The sequence below is a fragment of the Stenella coeruleoalba genome, assembly GCF_951394435.1.
Source record: "Stenella coeruleoalba genome assembly, chromosome: 2".
NCBI classification, from domain to species: Eukaryota; Metazoa; Chordata; class Mammalia; order Artiodactyla; family Delphinidae; genus Stenella; species Stenella coeruleoalba.
Window position 1 is genome coordinate 78,157,568 of NC_137147.1, and position 21,742 is coordinate 78,179,309.

The 21,742-nt window shown below is 36.2% G+C and overlaps 1 protein-coding gene across 1 annotated transcript in view; it reads right to left on the reverse strand.

The window, feature by feature from the left end:
• Positions 1-21,742, reverse strand: part of AQR (aquarius intron-binding spliceosomal factor) — a 114,680-nt gene that overhangs the window by 55,639 nt on the left and 37,299 nt on the right. The window contains exons 14-22 of the mRNA XM_079914292.1: positions 21,268-21,370; positions 18,583-18,703; positions 15,467-15,608; positions 11,950-12,128; positions 8,358-8,525; positions 6,829-6,998; positions 3,342-3,583; positions 1,267-1,413; positions 409-478 (exon numbers count right to left, since the gene is read on the reverse strand). Coding sequence (XP_079770418.1) covers positions 409-478; positions 1,267-1,413; positions 3,342-3,583; positions 6,829-6,998; positions 8,358-8,525; positions 11,950-12,128; positions 15,467-15,608; positions 18,583-18,703; positions 21,268-21,370 — 1,342 coding nt within the window. The remainder of the gene's footprint in view (positions 1-408; positions 479-1,266; positions 1,414-3,341; positions 3,584-6,828; positions 6,999-8,357; positions 8,526-11,949; positions 12,129-15,466; positions 15,609-18,582; positions 18,704-21,267; positions 21,371-21,742) is intronic.

The window sequence follows — 21,742 nt, forward strand, 5'->3', positions numbered from 1 at the left end:
GTTCTCTGACCATAATGGACTTAGACCAGAAATCAGTAAAAACCTTCAAATACTTGGAAATTAAACACATTTCTAAAGCATTGTCAACAGACTTTTTCTGTACAGGGCCAGCAAGTAAACATTTTACTCTTTGTGGCCCATACAGTCTCTGCTGCAAGTATTTAAACTCTGCTGTGGTGGCACAAAAATGGCTATAGGCAATACATAAATGAATGGCCACAGCGAGGTTCTAACAAAACTTTATTTATGAACATTGAAATGAGTAGCGTCCATACACATAAGATGCCACAATTACTTATAAACACTTAATTCAGTTGGGTTTTTGGGCTTAAAACAGAATACACGCTGAAAATCTGACAGTTCTAGTCTGAATCCATTTAAGAACTTGTAGAACAGTGACTATCTTACCATAGTTAGCCCAGGCTGCATTCCAGCACGGATGGCCTCTATCTGTGTATGAGTGAACTGAATTGTATTCCTTCAAATAAGAGTTGATAAGAAGTTCGTTAAAAATAATGATGGATGACGTTAGTAAGAATTTAGACAACAATGACCAGAGGTCTGAACATCAGCTCTATATTTGCCCCTTGTTTCCCAATTTCTTCCTCCTCCCAATCCAGCCCTTTCTGTGGGTGTGTGTGCAGTAAAAAGTACATAAAATAAGATATACCCTCTTAACAAATTTTAAATGTACAGTACAGTGTTGTTAACTATAAGCACAATGTTGCACAGCAGATCTCAAGAACTTTACATCCTACATGACTGGCCCAATCTCTTCTGAATGACCCTCTTTACCTCTGCCCCTCCACAGACCAATTAAAACTGAATGAATTTTGTGGAAAGAAAAGACTACAGTTATTTTCCAATATGTTTAGCCCAGCCCAGATCTTAACAAGAGTGTCAAAATTCTAGTTCCAAATCTAACACCAAATACAATGCCACTTTATTAGTCATGGCACACAAGCACAAGGGTAGCTGCTAAATGCAACACATGGTCATGAAGTAAGAACCTTGTGCTCCCGTTAAGGTAGACTGTTAATATTTATTTCTCATAGTACCTGAAAATGTTTCTTTTTGAAATATTACTACAGAATGGCCAAAAATATTACTACAAATGGCCAAAACTAACAGAAGAGAAGTAAACAGGGTCCAGAAACAAAGTTTCTAAATAATTTTTAAAATCAGAAAAATTTTTAAATATTACTAATCCACTTGAAATAGCAAACTATTATTCATTATTACAATTAGCAGAAATAGTGAAATTACCGTTTGGGCTGGTTGTAAGGATAAGGACCTCTATTAGGAATAACATGAGGTTCAACAATTAAGGTTTTTGCCTCTTCAGTGTCTTCATCTTCCTTCTCTGCATCTTTCCTTTTCTTCCCCTTTCCATTTCTTACTGGAAAAGTTATCCTACAAGACCAAAACCTTGTTCATTTCTACAATTAACAACAATTTACCAAGCACCTGTCTTGTGCATGACATTGTATAGAGGATAATCAGATGAGTAAGAAACATTTATAGTTTAAAGGAACTTACTATCTGCATATAAATTTTGAAAAAAGTATATTTAAAAGCATTAAAATGCAGTTAAGGGTGTTTAGATTAAGAAAAAAGTCATCTGATTAAAGGAGAATCAAAGAAGAAACGTTTATTTATATATTTATTTTGTTTTTTTAGGGGAAATAATTAACTATTTTTTTAATTGGGGTAATATTCACATAATATAAAATTTACCATTTTAAAGGTTCAATTCAATGGGTTTTATACAATGTTGTATAGTCATCACTACTCTCTAATGCCAGAATATTTTAATCAGTCCAAAGGAAAACCCATGCAATTAAGTAGTCACTCTGTATTCCAACCTAAACCCAGCCTCTGGCAATCAGTCTGTCTTTATACTGTCCTATTCTGGACATTTCATGTAAATGGAATCATACAATATTTGTTTTCTTCTGTCTGGCTTCTTTCACTTAGCATGTTTACAAAAGAAAATTTATATGCTTACGGCACATGCACTGTAAAGTGCCTTACACACTGTCCTTCATTTAATCAGAAAAGGCTTTATGGGAAAGGTGGCATCTAAAATGAATTTCAATAGACATTCCAGGAAGAAAGAAGTAGCCAGTTCTGCTGAAGTGTAGGATACAACAGAGTAAAATAAGGGCTAGAGAGAAAGGCTGGAGCCTTGTTCTGACACCTTTGGAATATCAAGCCTTTAAGGCAGAAGTTCTTAGCCTGGGGTCAGGGATACCTCAGCAGGCAACTTCCCATAGGTGCCTGAGGAAGTCGATGAATACCCTAAAATTAAACTGTTAGACAATGGAATGACTCTAGCAGTAAGGCATGTAATGGGTTTAAGCAAGGAGACAGAGGGAGCAAAGACATTGCCATTATAAAGACTGAAGTGTTGGGCTTCCCTGGTGGCTCAGTGGTTGAGAGTCCGCCTGCCGATGCAGGGGACACGGGTTTGTGTCCCAGTCCAGGAGGATCCCACATGCCGCGGAGCGGCTGGGCCCGTGAGCCATGGCTGCTGAGCCTGCGCGTCCGGAGCCTGTGCTCCGCAACGGGAGAGGCCACATTGGTGAGAGGCCCGCGTATCGCAAAAACAAAAAAAAAAACAAAAAAAACACTGCTGAGATTTCAAGATGATTTTGCCATTAACAAGATGAGGAAAGTACAGAGGAAGACTAGGTTTGGGAGTTATAAAGCATACATGCTTTTAATATGCAGAATTATTATATTTATATATAACAGTTAATTAAAAACATTCTAATTTGCAACTAAGAAAGTAATTAAGTCCTCTGCTACCACCAAGGTATACTTAGTGCTTCACCACTAATCCATATGACGGAATTCATGAAGCAATCAGCACTTCAGGTACTTTGTTCTTTCTCTACTCAAATTAAACCAAAGCTCCTTTAACTTTGAGTATAACTATATTATGAATATTTAAAATTTGTAAAAGCAATCAGGGTTAAAAGGAAAAAAGAGAATTTTTTCCTAAAACAAAAGGAAGTTCAAAATCACATGGCTATGTGTATTAATTAGCACATATTTCTTCAGTCAAACGCTACAGCTACGTTTATATAGTACTCTTCAGACAAAAAGCATTTACTGAACCCTTGTAAGACATGAGGCTACTTTTACTGTGGTCTTAAAATAGCTACTACACAAAGAATTAGAAATAAATTTATCCCAGTGATTACATGGTGAGGGTAAAGACTACCCAAACATAATCCAGATATGATACTCAAAACTTACTTTAGCTACAGTCCTGATGGCCTAACTCAGGCTGACTACAGAAAGCTTAAAAGGAGTATATCCAGTTTTGACTTTACCTGAAAGGGGGTATCTGTAGAGCTGGGTCATCCACAGTTACTTTAACATTATGACCAGGAAAGCTGGTTTTTAAATGCTCAATGGAGAAAAATGTATCATTGAAATCAAGGGTGGCGATCTGATTGGGCATTTTGGAATAATGTGCACTACTTGGATCCCCATAACCTAAAATGATGTCATGCAGCCAGTCAGGTACCACACAATCAGTATTCATCAGGTTCCGAATAGTCTCCAGCACAGCCTGTCAGTAAGAGGACAAAAACAGATTTTGTGAAGAAGACATCTCAAACATTTGCACTTCAATGGAATGCCGAGCTGGCTGCACTAACCAGAATTCCTGAGTGTTTCAGGGCAAGAAGCTATTTTCTGCTGACAGGTGCTTGGCTAGACTGAATCAACAGCTATATTTTCAGCTGATACCATACACTGAGTTAAACAAAAGACCAAACTCAGCAAGAACAGTTTATCCATTAGTAGTTCATTTAGACAGAATGTCATAGACGAGTTTACCACTTGACTTCTGTTGAGCAGGATGAAAATCTGATCGGGTCTACACATTATAGACCTGATGTGGTCTATAATTATAGACCATTATAGAACAAACCCTTAAAAAAATACTTCCTCTTAGAAATTACTGGAGTTTTCTCCTCTTTATAGCCCATAGTTCCTCAATGCTAAGACCACATACAACCAGAGGCACATTAATGTATGCCTCGATTGTGAAACATATGGTTTAGAAATACTAAAATTAACATTGTTAGAAAAAAGAAATAAAATATAAAGTGAACAATGATAAAAATGAAACGTCAAAATTTCAGAATGAAAGAATTAGAACTACAATGAAAGGTCATTATAGCAGTTAATATATACATTGTCAAGAGTAATTGCTAAAAGTTAAGGCAAATTCTTAAGCTTTCCAAAAATTATTTCAACAAAGTGATCTATGCCACATATGGAAATCAGAAGGCTAGGCTATTAATTTCAAAGAATAAAATATCCAAATCAGACATTTTTATATCATAAATGCTACACATCTAACAAGATAATAAAAAACAGGATAGTGATGTTAATCACACTTATATTGCCTTATTTTATTTTCTTGCACTTACCTCTCCCTAAAATTCTCTTATTCATAAGAGAACTGGTTACTTGTTTATCATTTGTCTAATCCCCATCAGAATACAATTTCCAATGAGAGCAGGGATCTAGAACAGCTTAAATATAAATTTAAAGCAGGGGTAGGTAAATGGATAGATGGACAGATAAATGAGTATGTTCACATAATGGAGCCCCCAGATGAGGGCTCTACTCCCTAAGGTAATTACAATTCTAGTAGGGAGATAAAATATGTCTTTCCCAATGATACAAAGCAGCAGAAAGTGGCAAATAGTAAAGAATATTACAAAATACAATAGGAAAACAGTTCAAAGGGAGTGAGAAATGGATGTAGTGGAGACTTTTGATATTAGGAAAGGTTTCAAGCAGGACAGTGGCATTTCAATTTAGTTCAAGCAAAAGATTTGTGGAAAAGCTTATTTCACCATTAATGGATAGTCACAGAAATGTTTTGAGAAACAGTGAAATTATCAGAAGTGAATGTAAAACAGGTGACTGACTATGAGGACAATGAGAGCAGAGACAGAGGAGGCTATTTAATGCAACTACTTAGGCAAGAGGTAGAGTATCCAGGCTAGGACAGGATACTGAAAGAGAGAAGGAAATAGATGAGGGATGTTGCCCAGCTATATAGTGAAACACCAAAGATACCAAAAGAGTGTTCTTCCTTTTCCCAACATAGGCAAGTTAATCATTCCCTCTCTTCCTTGAATCAGAAACTGAATGCCTCTTTTGAACTTCCATGCATCCTTCTTATGACTTCTAACCTTTCACAACAGTTACCCGTTTATATTTCTAACTTCTCTTATTAGTAGTCTAGGCTCCCTAAAGGTATAAGCTGTGTCTTACTCACCTTTATTAGCTCCATATAACTTATCACAATACTAGACACACAACAGACATTAAATAAAATGGTGAAAGAAATGAATATAAGAAAGAAACTATTTTTCTTTTAGTAAACTAACTGAAATTCACTCATTACTGAGCAATAAAACAGAGACAGACCAAACAGAGGCCCTGCCCGCATAAGTTTGCATTCTAATGCTAGAGAATTAACAAATATAAAGTCCTTCTAAAATCAGATAACTAACAAATATATAATCATCAGGTATAATAAAAGCTGTGAGGAAAAATAAAGATAATTGGACAAGGAACGATGAGAAAGGGAAATGCTACTTTAGATAAGGTTGTCAGAGAGGACTTCTCTTAGGAGGTGACATTTAAACAGAGCTGCCCATGTAAAGTGAAAGGAAAAACCATGTAGATACCCGGGAGAAGACTGTCTAGGTAAGCGGAAATACCATGTACAGAAAGAGGAGCAAAAGGGTCAGTGTGACTGGCATGGAGTGAATACGGAAAAAGTGTTAGAAAATGGTGTTGGAGAGGCAGCCAGAGGACAGATAATAATGGGACTTTTGGATTACGGTAACAACTTTCTACTGTGATGGGAGACCACTAAAGAGTGTGAACAGGGGTACCAAGGTATAATTCACATTCAGTCACTATGTGGAGAATAATATAAGGGGAGGAGCAGTCAAGAAGAGAAGCAGGCATGTGAGAGATGAAGGTGTCTTGCACATGGCATCAGTGGAGGTGGTGAGGTAATTAGACTGATTGATGGATTGGATGTGGAGTGTGAGATAGAAAATAAATTCCTTTGTATATGAGATTTTCTTTTTTTAAAAATGGTAATAAAGTGATAATGTATAAGAAGCACTGTTTTGGGGGAGAGAAAAGAAAGGCATTTGTGCAAAAGCTAGTGTTATCAAATGCTAGAACTGCTCAATGTTTAAGTTTTATAGTATAATTTCAAATAATACTTTCAAATTCTTCCTTACTAAAACTCCTTTTCTCTCCATAAAGTTATTATAAAGGTAAAACTCTCTAGCCCCCAAACTTCCCTTTTCCCACTAATGAGTAAAGTATAAATACAAAATATCACAGAGTAATTTAGAACTCTGAGGTTCCACATCTGTACTCTTAAAGTAATTTGAAAATACACCTACATTGGATTTTAAAAAGAAGTCTCAGTAAACAAACAAGCAGTTTTCTTCATCTCAGACTGAAGCATAAACTGAGTATCTAATATACAAAAAGCAAGAAGGGAGGCTGGTTTTTAAAATAACACCTGGATTAATTTATATTTTAAGTTTCCAAACTCATCAAAAGACAAAGTAAGATTTAGAAATAAATTTACTTAAGTTTTTATATTTAATCTATATGTTAAGAATTTAAGATTTGTTTAGAATCTAAACAAAAGCAGTGATCGTTATTTTAACAAATCTTTTTAAACCTAGGATCTACATATTTATGTCTTAAAAGTTATTCAAATTATGAAATACTACTTTTAGTTTATAGCCCCCAAATTACCTTAAAGTTATTTTCCTTCGGTTTTCTCCTCATTATTATATTGAAAGTTTCATACACATCTTCTGCTCCATTTTGTATCGTATTGGTCATATCTTGTTGATACTGGTTTGGATCCAAAAACACTCTAAATGTCCTTGATTCTCCTCTAAGATTGGGTCTGGGTTCAGGTCCTAGACATTTTTTTAAAGTTTATTAAATGAAATATATACTTTTCAAATATCATAGTAAGTTAGCAGAACTCCTTTTCTAGAAATGATGAGTAAAGTGTCCAGATTTAACTCCAGCAATTCCCCCAACTAGAATGCCTTCCACTCATCCATTTTGAGTTCCAAGCTGAAAATATTTTCTCCTTTCTCTAAACTGTCACTATTTCTTCCCAGAACAGTCATGTGACGTTTATGGTGCAATGCCATGAATTGCAATGATTTGTGTACGCCCTCAACTAGAATAGGATCCTTAGAGGTCAAAGAACTTTACTTGTGTCAGTTACTCATAGCTCCTCCTATCGTCATACATATAGTAGGTACTCAGCTGATTACTCTTTTTGTCCTTCCATATTCCATGTGTAACATCACTAGTATAACAGGAAATTTCATATACTAGTGGCTGAAAGCTCAGACGCTTTTTCTTGCCCCTTTGCCCTCTCTCCTTTCTTTTTGCCTTAGACCTCCAACTCTGGTCCCAGGACGTGGTCTTATGTTTATTCTACCTGTCCTCCATTCTCTTCTCCTTTTTCTTTTATTCTAGTGATAAGAGTAGCCTAATTTTCAGCCCCTTAGCAATGATTCAATCTTGAAATCACAGGTAGTAGAAGCTGATTCAAGTTCTGACAGAAGTTTCATAAACAAATTGTAAAATAAGCACTGGACATAGATGCAGTTATAATTTAATAGTATTATCAAAAAAGTCAGGACAACAAAAGAAAGAATTTCAAAAAACAATCAGTTAAATCTAAGAAATCAAACTGCGTTTCTAAATAGGGTAATGCTGGCATCTTGGGCAGGACAGTCCCTTCTAGAAGACGGTTCTGCTAAGGTACTCAACATCCCAGACCCCCATCCATCAAACACCAAGAGCTCACCATCCCCTTCCTCTACCCCAGTCATATGACATACCACCATGTATTTTGAAACACAGGGTAGTGCTGTTTCCATTTGAGAACCACTGCTCTCATGAATCAAATCAGTAAAACTTAAAAAGGAAAAATGAGAAAAATATATCACTGAACAACTATAAGAGGTGTTTAGAGGTTTTTAAAAGCAATATTGTAAAGTATCATATAAGGAAGAATTTTAAATATTGGCAATTCCAAAAGATCCTGTCCAATATCTAAAACAGAAGTTTAGAAACCATATTATTTATTTCTAAAACTGGGTGGTAGGTACCCTACTCACTTTTATATATAATTCTTTGTGTTGACTTAGTATATAGAACAAATTAAAAAAATCACCTAGGACACAAAAAGGAAAAACGGCAAAGACATTTATCATTACGTATACACACTCTTTCAAACATGCATATCACCATACCGTCTTCAATGACACGCCCTTTATCGTCCAGCATGCCCTGGACCTCACAGCCTCTGACGTAAACCAGGCCAACCTGCTCAACAAAAGGTCTCCTCCGGTCAAACTTGGTACCATAAGGTTTTGTGGGACGTACAGTAATTAAAAAGCATACATCATGCTTCCGAAGTCCTAGTAAAACACAAAAGACATTTCCACTTATTAGAATGATATTGCTTTGTCTCCTGTTGGCAAATTCTCATCCTCTTATCTTTTGAAAAGGTATAAAAAGCATTTAAAATATCAGAGGTGATCAATGATTATACGTGCTTTGTAATACGATTATGGGTTTTCCTATAACCTTCAATACTCAATGTTTGACAGCAATAATTAAATAAAAATTTCTCTTTATATTAAAATTAGAAACTTTTATGCTGTATATACATTACTGAATAAGTCCTCCAGATCATGCTACAGCTCCAAAACTGGATGCTTGTCATCATTCTTATTTATAACATTCTTAATAAGTAACCAAAAATATGGTTGGCATGTAATCCATCTATATCATATTTAGCAGGTTTCAAACATCAGTTTAAATTGTCCATCAGTGTCATTTCAACAACAGTCTAATTGTATTGCACCAGAAGAGGTCAAGTCTAGAATAATTCATCAAGGCACAAAAGCACTGTTTATAGATAGCATCTTGAGAAGGCAGCTGAATATATATTGCTTCAGTTGGCAAATGCTGAAATTTTTATAAGCAAATGCCAAGAAATAGGAGACTTGTGCCAAAGTCTGTAGTTTCTCAGTCATTGCTCAAATTATGGATTCAATTGGATTCCCAGCTCTATTAAAAATACACACTGGAAGACAAGGGACACAAAATTAGACCACACAGCATATAATGTTACACCACTTAACCTTCATTTTTTTCCCCCGATTCATTTTTTTCTTTAGTTTTATTTATTTATTTATTTTTGGCTGTGTTGTGTCTTTGTTGCTGTGCACGGGCTTTCTCTAGTTGCAGTGAGCGGGGGCTACTCTTCGTTGCAGGCTTCTAATTGTGGTGGCCTCTCTCTGTTGCAGAGCACGGGCTCTAGGCACATGGGCTTCAGCACTTGTGGCACGCGGGCTCAGTAGTTGTGGTTCACAGGCTCTAGAGCGCAGGCTCAGTAGTTGTGGTGCACCAGCTTAGGTGCTCCACAGCATGTGGGATCTTCCCGGACCAGGGCTGGAACCCGTGTCCCCTGCATTGGCAGGTGGATTCTTAACCTCTGTGCCACCAGGGAAGTCCCCCAAGTCACTTCTGTTAGTCATTGTATAGTATAAATGCAAATTTAAACAGTCTGCTTGCTCATAACCTTGGTAATAAGAGATACAACTAAATCAAATCAGCCATGTAAGTGCGTGGCTAATAGTATTAATTAGCACCATTCTGGTTTGTTTCAATATGGAATAGGGTTTAAGTGTGCTAGAAATAGTAACTGATTCATAATTATGACTTCATTGTTTATTTCCCAACAAATTCTATGTGAAGAAGCAGGAGAACAATGAAAACTAAGGGGAAATGATCTACTATGTGAGTTGTACCACCTATATGACTTCTGATCTGCACAACTCATTAAAACTTCCCAGTCTCAGAGCCAAAGTAGTGGCCCTGAGAAGTAATTTAATCCCTACCAATGTTACCTTTTGGCATCACAGAGGGATGCTGTAGGACGTCTTATATCCATGTTAAAAATACCTGTATTACAATAAGCTGAACTCTCCTTTCAACCATTTGCATTTACTCCTGGCTGTGCCTTCTAGGGCAGGATCCAACATTTCAGTTTCACTAATTCTGTTTCCTTAATTTTAAATGGGGTAATGGAGAAGATAAGGGCCTGAGCTTCACACCTTCTTGAAGGGACAACAATGTTTTACAGCATTTAGCTTAAATTCTTCAAAAATTTTCTGTTTTTACAGGACAGTGTTCATTGCTATTTACAGAACCTCCCTCTCATTTTTTACTTGGTTGCTCTATCTGGAATCAATAAAGGGCCTGCATTTTGGCTTTGGCCTCCCAGAAAACACTCTTCTCCCCACCATGCCCCAGAGGAATTGCTTGTCTGTCCCACAATACCCTATTGTTCCCTATCTTGCCCATCAAAATTTACCCATTCTATTTCTCATCTACCAGAGGCCTATGTTTAAAAAAACAAAAAAGACTATTTGATGGCCTTCTGACTACCAGTCTCCAAAGTAATGGAGGTAAGAGACTCGTAAGGGGTTTGGGATAACAAATCCTTTTTTTTCCTTAACACTATAATGCAGGCTTGTCATCTGTCATCTATACATTTCTACAAAGGGTCTTTTTTTTCCTTCAAGTTTTACTTCTAGTCATCACGGCTTCTAGGGGTGGCCAATAAGTTATTTCAGTTCATTACCCACTATGTAAAACAGTGTTTATTTTAATACCTCCTTAAGCTCCAAAAGGCGATAAATGTAAAACCTTCTTCAGCAACTGAATGACTTTCTCACAATTCAGCAATAATAAGGGTACCTATTATTCTAGATGTGTAATGCACCAGATTTGAACAATTTTGAAGGATACAAGAGCCAAAAAAACAAACTGTCACAAACTATACCAACTATGGTGGCCACTTGTTAAACATTTGGCCAGCTTTGTTGCTGGCTTCCTTCAGAATTATTTGATAAATATATCATACAGACCCTATGGTTATAAACAGCTATATTGAGAGCAATAATTTCTGAAAACTGATCCTTTAAGGGACTATCCCTTTCCTTCTGGCATGCCAAGAAGGTAGAAGGAGATAAAACCTACCAGCTCCTGTTTCTCATAATGGGACAGCAAGAGCTCTCATAGACAGCTGGGAGAAAAATACAAAAGTGCCAATTAAAAATCAGTTTACATGCCATTTCTGGCACAGGTGGGTGGTATTGATGTTTTAACTCCATTTGACTTAGTAACTTAGAACATATCTGCCTCTATATAAAATTGTGACATAGAACTCCCATCCCTAAAACCTTGCTTAGTAAAGAATAGGGAAAATAACTTCCCTGCAATTATTATTTATCCTTGAATACATTTGATTTCACTGATTTTTTTTTATCTGACTTCTTCTCTTTGGTACAAATTGTATGCATCCCTATTCACTTTACTTTGACTGCTTTTATCTCTTAAAAATACCAATTTTCCTTACTTGCTTTGCAAGTGTGCAAGTTATATGTGGGTTCCCCCCTTTCTTTAGTGAACACAAATATTTTATTCTTTTTATAGTGATCCTATAAATTCATAAACATTATCTTCCTAAATTTTATGATTTAAAATGCTCTCCTCTCAGCTCTGCCAACCGCAATTTTCACAACACTGATATACGTGCTATTTTATGCTTTTTATTAGAGTATGAAGGTATTTAATTATTCTTGTATGATCTTTGGTATTTTTACTAGTAGTAACTATAAATCAATTGCCATTCTTTAAAACAAATTTTAAAGATAAAATTTAATAAATTTAAAAGGGCAATATCTGGTGAATGTGCTTTGCTAATGCTCTAAGTAAAAGTCTATAAATTGTAACAGCAAAAGGTGACCACTTCTTGAAAGGCAAAGTTACCTTCCCACTCATCTCTGATGTGGTCTCTGACGTTCAGATGGATGCTGACATCTGCGCGAACCCGGGTTGGCCAGTTCTCGCCTATGCTGGGTTTGGCAACCTCCACCACGGTGAACGCCACGATGGGCTGGGCCATTCGTGCCCAGCCACCGAATACCACCCCGCCATACTCAGACTGCCTGGAAACCAGAAGCAGAAGACTGGTTACCCAAGCAAAGATCAACTTTTGCTCAACTTTGGACAAGTTAAACTAGTAACTAAGAATACATGGTTAGCTAGTATTTAAGCCCTAACATTAGTAACTCTTATTTCTAAACTAAAAAAAAACCCCTAGGGCTTCCCTGGTGGTGCAGTGGTTGGGAGTCCGCCTGCCGATGCAGGGGACGCGGGTTCGTGCCCCGGTCCGGGAAGATCCCACATGCCGCGGAGCGGCTGGGCCCGTGAGCCATGGCCGCTGAGCCTGCGCATCCGGAGCCTGTGCTCCGTAACGGGAGAGGCCACAACAGTGAAAGGCCCGCGTACCGCAAAAAAAAAAAAGAAAAAGAAAAAACCCCTAAGTCTCAATATTTAGGAAGTATATATGGTAGGATGAAACAGGCAAACATGGCCCACAAAAGAAAGGGAAGTAGAAGAATGTCCCCCACATTCCCAAAAAAACATATAACTCTATGTACATAAGAGATGAGCCATTTTGTCGAAGAATGAAATAACCCAGCACATTCAGTTTTATTTTATATTCTTACCCTCTTCCCCTCTTCATCAGGATAGCCTCAACTGTTTACATTTTATCTTATGTATTATAAATACTTCTATAAGTTGCTTCAAAAATCTTTTAGAACAAGCTAGACCTTAAGAAATTAAAAACAAGCAAATGACAATATCTATGCAAATGCTTTCTTTAGGGCACAATATTTAAAACACTGAAAAGACACTGCTATGGGTGGGAGTGTGGGGAATCATCAAGCTACCTGTAATAACCAGAACCACTAACAAGCAAATATTCATTCTTTCTTCTTATATTGGTGCTTTAGCTTTTACATTAAATAGTGTATTGGGGAAATCTGTAATACAAAAACTGCAGCAACACTTCAAAATTGGAAAGTACTGCCAAAAATGACACGCTTACAAAGATAAAGGAAACCTATATCCTAAGTAAAGGCTTTTGTAAATAACAGAATATTATAAAACTTCATAACATCAAAGAGTGAAACTAATTAAAAATAAAAGTTCTGCAATCCAATGACTTGGTCAGTACTAAAACAATTTCTAAAAGGCAGTACCTTGTGTCTAAAAGCTTTTGTAATAAATTTCTATCACCTCCCCCATTTTTCACAACTTTATTGCAATATAGTTTATATACCATTAAATTCATTCACTGTAAATGTACAATAACTTTTAGTAAATTTACAAAGTTGCGCACCCATCACCACAATCCAATTTTAGAACATCTTCATCATACTTTAAAAAGATCCCTCTTGTCTACTTGCAGTCAACCCTTCCTACTCCCAAGCAACCACTAATCTACTCTCCCCAATTCTTTCCTCCTTTATAAAATCTACCTGCAACATGAGGCATTAAAAGAGTATAGATTTTTGATCCTCATAAGCACATCCTCTTTTACACTGCTCAGTTTCAGCAGCCTAAAAACATGATTAGAACTACACAATACGTAAAAATGCCTCTGCTACTTTTCCACCTTCAAGACATGAAACAGAAGGAAGCCCTATCCCTCAAGATCTCATAATTTTTTAACAGTTTCCAATAATGGGCAATTAGGAATGAAAATTTAGAAAAATTTATTATCAATAGTTATCTCCAAAACATAACATTTTCTTCCACTAGCAGAAAATAATGTAAATTTTAAAAAAATGGGGCTTCCCTGGTGGCGCAGGGGTTGAGAGTCTGCCTGCCAATGCAGGGGACACGGATTCGTGCCCCAGTCCAAGAAGATCCCACATGCTGCGGAGCGGCTGGGCCCGTGAGCCATGGCTGCTGAGCCTGCGTGTCTGGAGCCTGTGCTCCGCAACAGGAGAGGCCACAACAGTGAGAGGCCCGTGTAACACAAGAAGAAAATATATATATTTTATTAATAAACCATAAGAACTCCAAGTATTACTGCTTTATTTGGCATTTAAGTAAAATATAAATGAATTCTACTTGATGAGCTGCTAGTTACTAAGTCCCTACTTTGCAAAATGACCAAAATTAGGTCCAGAGTCTGAGCATATAAGTGCAAGGTAACCATAAATTATAAGGCAGCTTTCTGATCAAGCACTCCCCTGGCGTCCAAACAATGGGCAATAATTTCAGCAAAGCTGTGGGCAGAGACGATCAGCCAGTGGGTATACAAATTGCACAGTGCTAGCCTGCCCACTGACTCAACTGATTATTAAGTCAGAAATACTTTGTTGTGTTTTAGACTCTCACCCAGAATAACTTTTCACATAATAATTAATTAAAAACTAGAACTGTGTATGAAATAAAATATGGAAGTGAAAAAAACATCATAATCACAGTGTCCATGCAGCTCTCTGTAATTAGTAAGGATAGAAGCCTGGAAGATACCTGAATCAGTTCACACTCAAAATATGTTAAGCTTTTCACACAGAATGCAGTATAATTGTACATATGTATGCATGGTGTGACAATAATTTAATGAAAATTCATTTTACAGAATTATTTTACTCATTCACAGTCAACTGTGATATATAACTTATCTCCAATAATTTCATACCTAGAATGAAATAGTGAACGAAGGGCATTTACCCAAAGTTAGTCATGTCTAAAAAGCAAAATGAACCTTCACAAATCTTGTAATGCAGAGCTGCCTACAGCAGAATGAAAGTCTTTTCTTAGCTAAAGGAGTTCCAGACAGAAGCTAGCAGGTGGAAAGCTGAGGTTAGGCAGAAAAGTTCCTCAAATAACGAAACCTACTCAACAGGCCCTAAAAGTAAATGCTGATGATTTAGTCTCTTCAAGGCAACCTATGGATGGAGGGCAGGGAAGATGTTCCAATGTTCCACGCTGTGCAATGTTCAGCTATGCCCCTCATCTCCTGCCAGGTCCTTTAGAGAGGCTGACTGAGACTAGTGGTGACAGCCACAAGAGCGGCTGGAGTAACAGAATACCCCTTTATCATAAGCTTCTCCCAGGACTTAAACTGCCCTGCCTAGTACAGGCCTGCTGGCCAGCCCATACCCTTCCCTCTTTACCCTTTTACTAATGCCCAACCTCCTCCCCCCTACATTTCTCCCTCCCGCCCCACTTCCCAGAACAATGACCTCTCTTCTCTTACCCTCGGCCCCACTTCCAACGACCCAGATACATATTTTCTATTTTAGCACTTTGGATATATCTAATTCACATTCAAGAACTTCTCACAGAGTAAATATCTCATATTTTAAAGGGCATCTTCACCACAGATATATTATTTCTAATTACACGTGTGAGGTTTCTGACAGAAGTATGTCAGTCACTGTTTGCATCTCTTCATTGCAAGTGGAACCAATTTACTAACCATGGCTTCATTCTGCTGACACTATCCTCGATGTCCTGCCTAATTTCATAAGTTGATTCTAAGCGGAAGAGATTAAAGTTCCTTAGGAGGTAATCATGAAGAGTCAAAAACTGCAAATTCAACTTGGGAAGAGCAAGACAACCTGAAAAGGAAAATAACATCCATATTTGAATTATTTGTTTTAATCAGACATCTGCTTTATGTATTAAAACAAGGCAGCACAAATTTGTTAAGAATCTAGTTTAATGGTGTCTAAAATACAGCATATTTGATAAGGTCATATTCTTATTTCCACACAGAAACTGAAACCAAATTAACAAATGCTATCTATTAAGACTGGGAATAAAGGATGAATTTCATTAATACATGTAATCTGCACATCAATGACTCATATGCAAACAGTGCTTCTAAAAAGTATTTAAAGATACTTAAAACTAACACAAGTAGTTTAAAAATTCTTTCTTTACCACCTAATCTGTATTTGGCGAATCTCAAAGTAAATAATGCTACTGTAAACATAGCCCATGACCAAATTTACCAAAACTGAATTAGTATATTACATTACACAACTCTATCTTCAGTGATCACTATGGTGCTCTGAACTTTTGCCGTTTTGCTAGCCTTTAAGGATAAGGCATTGATTGTATGTTATTCCTGGAGTCATTTCCCTTCTCTGACAACATTAATGAACCATATTCTTTCCATTACCTTCACCTAACACTATTTCCCTGGGATAATAAGTAACCAAGCACTCAGCACCAATATCAAAAAGGTCAAAAAAGAAGAACCCCAGGGACTTCCCTGGTGGTCCAATGGTTAAGACTTCACCTTCCAGTGCAGGGGGTGCGGGTTTGATACCTGATCGGGTAGCTAAGATCCCACATGCCTCGCAGCCAAAGAACCAAAACATAAAGCAGAAGCAATATTGTAACAAATTCAATAAAGACTTTAAAAATGGTCCACATCAAAAAAATCTTTAAAAAAAAGAACCCCCAAACACATTTTACTAGCAAATCATATTATTTTCATCATCCCTATCCATACTTACCAAAGAAACAATGCACCTAAAAGCAAGAAACATCAATGTACAAAAATTTCACATCATTTGTTAGTAAACTCTGACTTATAATCTAATTCAATTTCTTTCAAGCCAGAAGCTGAAAGCATCTCTTTTGATGGCATACTTATATTAAAAAAAAATTAACATATCACTATTTTGTAACCCTCCCCGAATTAACAAATCTAGGTATTAAACAGCAATATCACAAAAACAGAGACAACCAGACATCACGTGCCTCTTGATGAAAGAATACACCGCCACCAAGGATCTTGCCAAAGAGAGAATACCTCTGCCTGATCAAGCCAATTTGTAGAAAAAATAAATAAAGAGCAGAGGGACATGTTGAACTGTACTGTGAGTAGTCAATTAGAAAAATCTAGACTGTGGAAAACTATACAGATCAAACAACTCAGCGTCTTCAAAAGACAAAAGAAAGGGATACAGTTGGTACCCGTAAAATAAAAGGCATCTTAAAATGTACAGGACTGACTACGGTGTCTAGGGATGCACAACTGGGTAATAAAACTATGAAGAAATAGTGAGACAGTGATTGCTATAAAAGTCAAGAAATGGTTACTTTCCAGTGGAGGGAGAAAGCAGTAAGTAGGAAGGGGTACACAGGAGGATTCTGGGATAGCTGACAAGGTGATTATAAGGGTTTTAGGGTATTTCCCTTAAGATAATTAGTAAAGCTCTATCTTTATTTTGTGTGGGCTTTCTATATTTGTGTTTATTTTACAATAAAACGGTTTTAAAAAGGCAACACTTTACAAAGACTTTCTTTACAATTCTTATACTATATTTTTTAAATATCTGCCCCAATTTCACACTTATTTTCTCTCCTTGGGAGCTGGAAGCAGCATGCATAATTGTGCTGGATTGGCTTTGATCTTTGCCTATCTCACAGCATTGAATACAGAGCCCCACAAGCACAGTTTCACCCATGGTCAGTGAAGAACCATGGCAAGACAGGTACAAAGACAAATTTTGAGAAGTAATTCTTTTTACTTAACTTCATTAATCATAGGAGCGAAAGAAAAGCAATACTTTATACTAAGCAAAATATGTTTTAAACTCAGACCAACATCACTGAATAGTACCAAAAGCTAGATATAAGACTGTTTACATTTTCAAGGACACAAACTTTTCATTAAAAAGACAAAATATTCTTAAGTGTTATTCATACATATATGATCACAAATGCTTTTAGTATGAACAAATTAGAAAAGTGAGAAAGCAATGCATTAATCACTGTCAGAATATAAAAAGATATGAAGACTGATTATTCTGAAATCTAGTACAATTTTAGTGCACTGGGTTTATTGGAATTATGGCTCTAGGATACGACTCTGAAGAGACAATTTTCTTTTAAATAAATATACCAATACGTATATTGGTGATCTCTTTAAAATAGCCACATCTCTACAAATCATGACACTGTTGTTCAAAAAACTTCCAGAAATTTTTTTTTGAAATATGCCTTCAAAATGTGTCAGAATGCACTTTGGCATATACTCAATTGTGGCAAATTCTCATCATTAGAGGATAAGCATTTAGAAACAAATCTGCTGAAAGAGGTAGATGAACATAGTAGGCAATACTACTCTGGGTCAAAACTAAGGGTTTATCTTAACTAATGATAATGTCTTTCTTTTGAAGGTCATTAGCTGGCTCTACAAGGAATTCAAAAGAACCTGTAGAAAAGGCTTTGAAAAATAAAACACTACCAAATAAAGCCTGCTACAGTGACATAATGAAAGCTACACGTCTTGTATTATTAGGTCTCCTGAACACACAGCTTTACGGGCACATTTTATACAGGATGATACACACACACACACAAACACACATTTCATTAGGCAATGCTTAAATTTAATAAAAATCCTTAATGTTAAGCATTCAAAACACTGAATAGTTTCTAGCTTCTAAAGTTGAACTTGAGGGTACCAGAAAATTACCCTAATGTATATAGCAGATAGGAGTATGTTCAGTTATATATGATGAATTCTAAACTAAGTTTCATGTTACATCTGAATACTGTACTTCGTTACCATACCTTCCCCAGAATAGTACTCAGTTGGGACAATATTTTCATCCCATATGATTTTCTCGGTTGGATACAAAGGCATCTGGTTCAACTGCTGAATCTGAGAAATTCGACGCTCATGACGAGATACCTAAAGGAAATAGGTTTAGAAAGAAAGTCAGAAGTATCTTTTTTCAATCAAAATAATTTATGGAGAAATTCAACACAAAGTATGGAATGAGAAGTTTCATGTCTTTGAGTTATTGTAGCACTTAACAAGAGATTTTTTTTTCCTTTTTTCATGTTCTCCACAAATCAAAGAAGAAAGAGGTACTGATTGTGATGGACTTTGGAATCAGACAGATCTGAGGTCAACACCTAGCACCTCTACTTATGGGCTATGTGAAAGCTGGGCAAGTTACTTCAAACTCCCTGATTTTAGTTTCCTTTTCAGTAAAGCAGATTAAAATGTCACTCCCTTCTTAGGTTTCTTATGAAAATGAAGTGGAATATTGTAAAATAATGTCAAAGTGTCTGGCACATGCCAAGACCTTAAAACCCACAGCAACACAGCATTCACCAATGTAAGAAAAAAAAATGGGAGCCCTAAGTTCTAGGTTACAGTTTTCATTCTTGTACTAACTAGCTAAATAATCTGGATAAGTTTACTAATAACATGGCCTCAGTCTTCTTCGTAAAACGAGAGAGTTGTACTTGATGTTCTCTATGTACCCCTCCATTGTTAATACTACAGTGATCTACCTCAAATACAGAAATAAGTTTGTTATCTAATTAAGAGATGCCAAAATAATGATATATTTGAAAAATGTGTCACGTTCTTTTCAGTAGAGATAGTATTGTTTTAGGAAAGAAGACTGTGATATCATCTGAACAATATGCATAGTTGAATTTTTTAATCATATTTGGTTGGATATTAGAAGATTCCAAAGCCTGAAAAAACTCCCTTAAGAGGGGGAGGAAATGAAAATAATGCTGTAGCACTATAAATTTTTAAAACTGTTTTCTTTTCAGGTAACTATTTAAATTTTAAGGATGAAATCTTAGCTATAAGACCCTAAAAAGCATAGATAGGATCAACTTTATACTCAAACCTATTTTCCATTAGAAAGGTTCCTGGAAAAGTCCCCATTTCTTTCTATAGTAAGGATTTATTATTAATCTCCAAAACCTGACTTACCAGAGAAGATTTTACGTTATCAGAAAACAGGCCAAGGAATTTTTAGAAAGCACTTGTAGTCAGAGACAACAAAAAGTGATTTGTAAGAAGGAAGGGAAAGATAGTGACCCAAGACATACATTTCATGTAAGTAAATATATCGATAAAAAAGTATTTTCTATACTTGAGTTAATTTAAAACCCTTCCCAAGGATTTCTCTCCAAATGGCACTTAAACACCTGTCACCAGGCTTAAAACACCTGCTACAAATAGTTTCCTGTTACTACCCCAAAATAAGCATATTATCTTCCTCTCTACAGTCAGGAACTGTATTTTATACCCTGTATTAGAAGTATTAGCTTGAAATATGTTACAAAAACATGTGCCCATTATTGTTCCATATGTGTAAAAAAATGTATTTACAAATCCATGCAGTGTACATTTGTATAGGTATAAAAAATGTCTGAAACGTATAAAAGACAACTCAACCTTATAGCAGTCAGCAAACAAAAAATTAAAACAAGTGTTTTTTGTTAACCCATGAGACTGGCAAAATTGAGGCGACTCAGCATCCAATGCTGAAAAAAGCTTAAGGAGACATACTTTAATACACTGTTGATGGGAACATACAGCTTTTGGAGGACAGTTTGGCTGCATCTTTTATCTTTTTAAATAAGCACATCAAATAATTTCACTTCTGGGTACCTCTCCTAGATGTCCACATATGGGCACAAAGAGGCATATATTAAGACTGCATCATTATTTGTACTAGTGAGCATGCAAACAACCTAGATATTCATAGTGGCGTATGGTTAAATACTCATCCACTTTATGAAATATCTCACGGAAGTTTAAAAAATAAAGTATATCCCTTCCCCTCAGTTTTGCTATGAACCTGAAACTGTACTAAAAAAAATAAAACCTCACACAAAAAAGTATTAGTTTAAGAGCTGATGCTCAAACTAATACTCATTTCCCAAAATGCTTGAGAAATCCCTTAGAATTCTTAAACCACTAAGTCGGTAATAACTTTTTCTATTTTTAAACATTCCTGAGCTCTCTAGTGATAAAGGTATGGCTTAATATTCAAGGTACTATATTTAAATAATAACTTAAAAATAAACAGATAAATAGATAGATATCTGTGTGTGTGTGTGTGTATGTGTGTGTGTAGGTATAACTGTGATCTCTTAAAGGCAGGAACAGTGTCGGCCATCTCTGTATCTCCAGTGCTTGAATCCAGTGCCTGACACAGATGTTGCTCGTAAATATCTGATGGAACAAATCCATGCTATAAAGCAGTTTTAAGAGGTAAGAGACTTGAAAAAAGAAATCTAAGAGATGAAAAAGAAATCTGACAAAATCAAATGATGATATAGTTCCCAAACAAGTAGGCATTACCTACCAATTTTTTAGCCCAGAAAAAAATCTGTACCAACCTACATCTTTAAGAATGATTCAAAAAAAAAAAAAAAAAAAGAATGATTCAAAAAAGTAGGGAAAACCACATGCAAAATTCAAAGAACATTAATATTTACCAACAATTCTAGAAGAAATTCTTTATCAAAAGTCGTGTCTTCACCTTTAGGAAGAGTTGGTAACAAGCAGAGGTATGATGCCACCTGGTGGAGTGTATTTGAACTGCAGAATAAAGAATATTCAGATCAGAATATTTTATTACAATTTAATTCATTTTTGAAACATAATTTTACAGATAGCTTAAAAATTTTTATGTAGAAAATATAATCCTATGATACAAGCAACAAATATATTAAATCAGCAAAGAGTTAAACCCCTAATACAGAATTCTCAAATTGTCTTCTGCAAACCTCTCATGGTCCCCAAGATTGTTTCAGGGAAGCTACAAGGACAATACTTTTTTTTTTTTTTTTTTTTGGTACGCGGGCCTCTCACTGTTGTGGCCTCTCCCATTGCGGAGCACAGGCTCCAGATGTGCAGGCTCAGTGGCCATGGCTCACGGGCCGAGCCGCTCCATGGCATGTGGGATCTTCC